The 1,158-nt window shown below is 41.6% G+C and overlaps 1 protein-coding gene across 1 annotated transcript; it reads left to right on the forward strand.

Moving 5' to 3' along the window:
• Positions 1-308: 308 nt before the first annotated feature.
• LOC147567898 (uncharacterized) lies at positions 309-758 on the forward strand. The gene has a single exon (XM_086658689.1). The coding sequence runs from the start codon at positions 309-311 to the stop codon at positions 756-758; it is 450 nt and encodes a 149-aa protein (XP_086514815.1).
• The last annotated feature ends 400 nt before the right edge of the window (positions 759-1,158 follow it).

Genomic DNA, 1,158 nt, shown 5'->3' on the forward strand with positions numbered 1-1,158 from the left:
TGTCAGAGGTTCGCTCAAACCACTCACCTCCCGACAGAGAAAGTAAATTCCATGCTATCGCCCTGACCTTTTATGAAATGGGGCATGGACATAGTGGGCAAAACTTCCCACTGCCCCAGGCCAACGCGTATATATGTTGGCCATTACCGATTATTTTTCAAAGTGGATCGAAGCCGAGGCCTTCCACCAAATAAAAGACAAATAGGTCATGAGTTTTGTCTGAAAGCACATTATTTGTAGGTTTGGAGTACCTAAGGAGATAGTCATCAACTACCAGCAGTATATGGGCTTATCGAACAACTGTACGAATGCCAACAGGTGAAACCCCTTTCTCACCAACTTATGGTTCTGAAGTTGTAATTCTAGCTGAAACAGAAGTCCCTACCGCATGGTACCAATGTACTGAAGAAGAAAGTAATCGGGTCGAGCTTAACCACAACCTCGACACAATTGATGACCTAAGAGACAGGGCAGCCATTAAAATCGCCATCTACCAACAGAGAGCAGCCTCTCACTATAACAAAAATGTCCGAATTAGATCCTTCAAACTTGGGGATTGGGTACTTCGTAAGGTCCTTCATAACACCAAGCAGACAGGACCAAGCAAACTAGCTCCAACTTGGGAAAGGCCTTACCTGATCACCCAAGTAGTGGGACAGGGAGCATACAAGCTCCTCTCACATGAAGGTCTGGACATCAACAACAGTTGGAATGCAAAACACCGTATCTGGTTATCGTTGGTTTCTAATATTTGTTGATGATTGTACTCGTATGACATGGTTATATCTTATGAGACACAAAAATGACGTACAAGAATGCTTTAGAATTTTTCATAAGATGATACAAACACAATTTTCTACTTCAGTCAGGATTCTTCATTCGGATAACGGTGGTGAATACGTTAATCATGAGTTATAAAAATATTTTCAAGAGCGGAAAAATATTTTCAAGAGCGGATATTATTCATGACACCACATGCCCACATACCCCTCAACAGAATGGTGTGGCAGAACGGAAAAATCGTCAATTACTTGAAGTGACACGTGCAAGTCTCATTGGTGCTACTATGCGACCAACTTACTGGGAGATCGCTATAACATCAGTAGTTTATTTAATAAATCATGTCCCAAGTAAAGTGTTATCATCCACCTACTTGTA

Source organism: Eschscholzia californica, unplaced genomic scaffold (genome assembly GCF_041429995.1).
Source record: "Eschscholzia californica isolate CP2 unplaced genomic scaffold, dmEscCali1.0.p SCAF_1, whole genome shotgun sequence".
Classification (NCBI taxonomy): domain Eukaryota; kingdom Viridiplantae; phylum Streptophyta; class Magnoliopsida; order Ranunculales; family Papaveraceae; genus Eschscholzia; species Eschscholzia californica.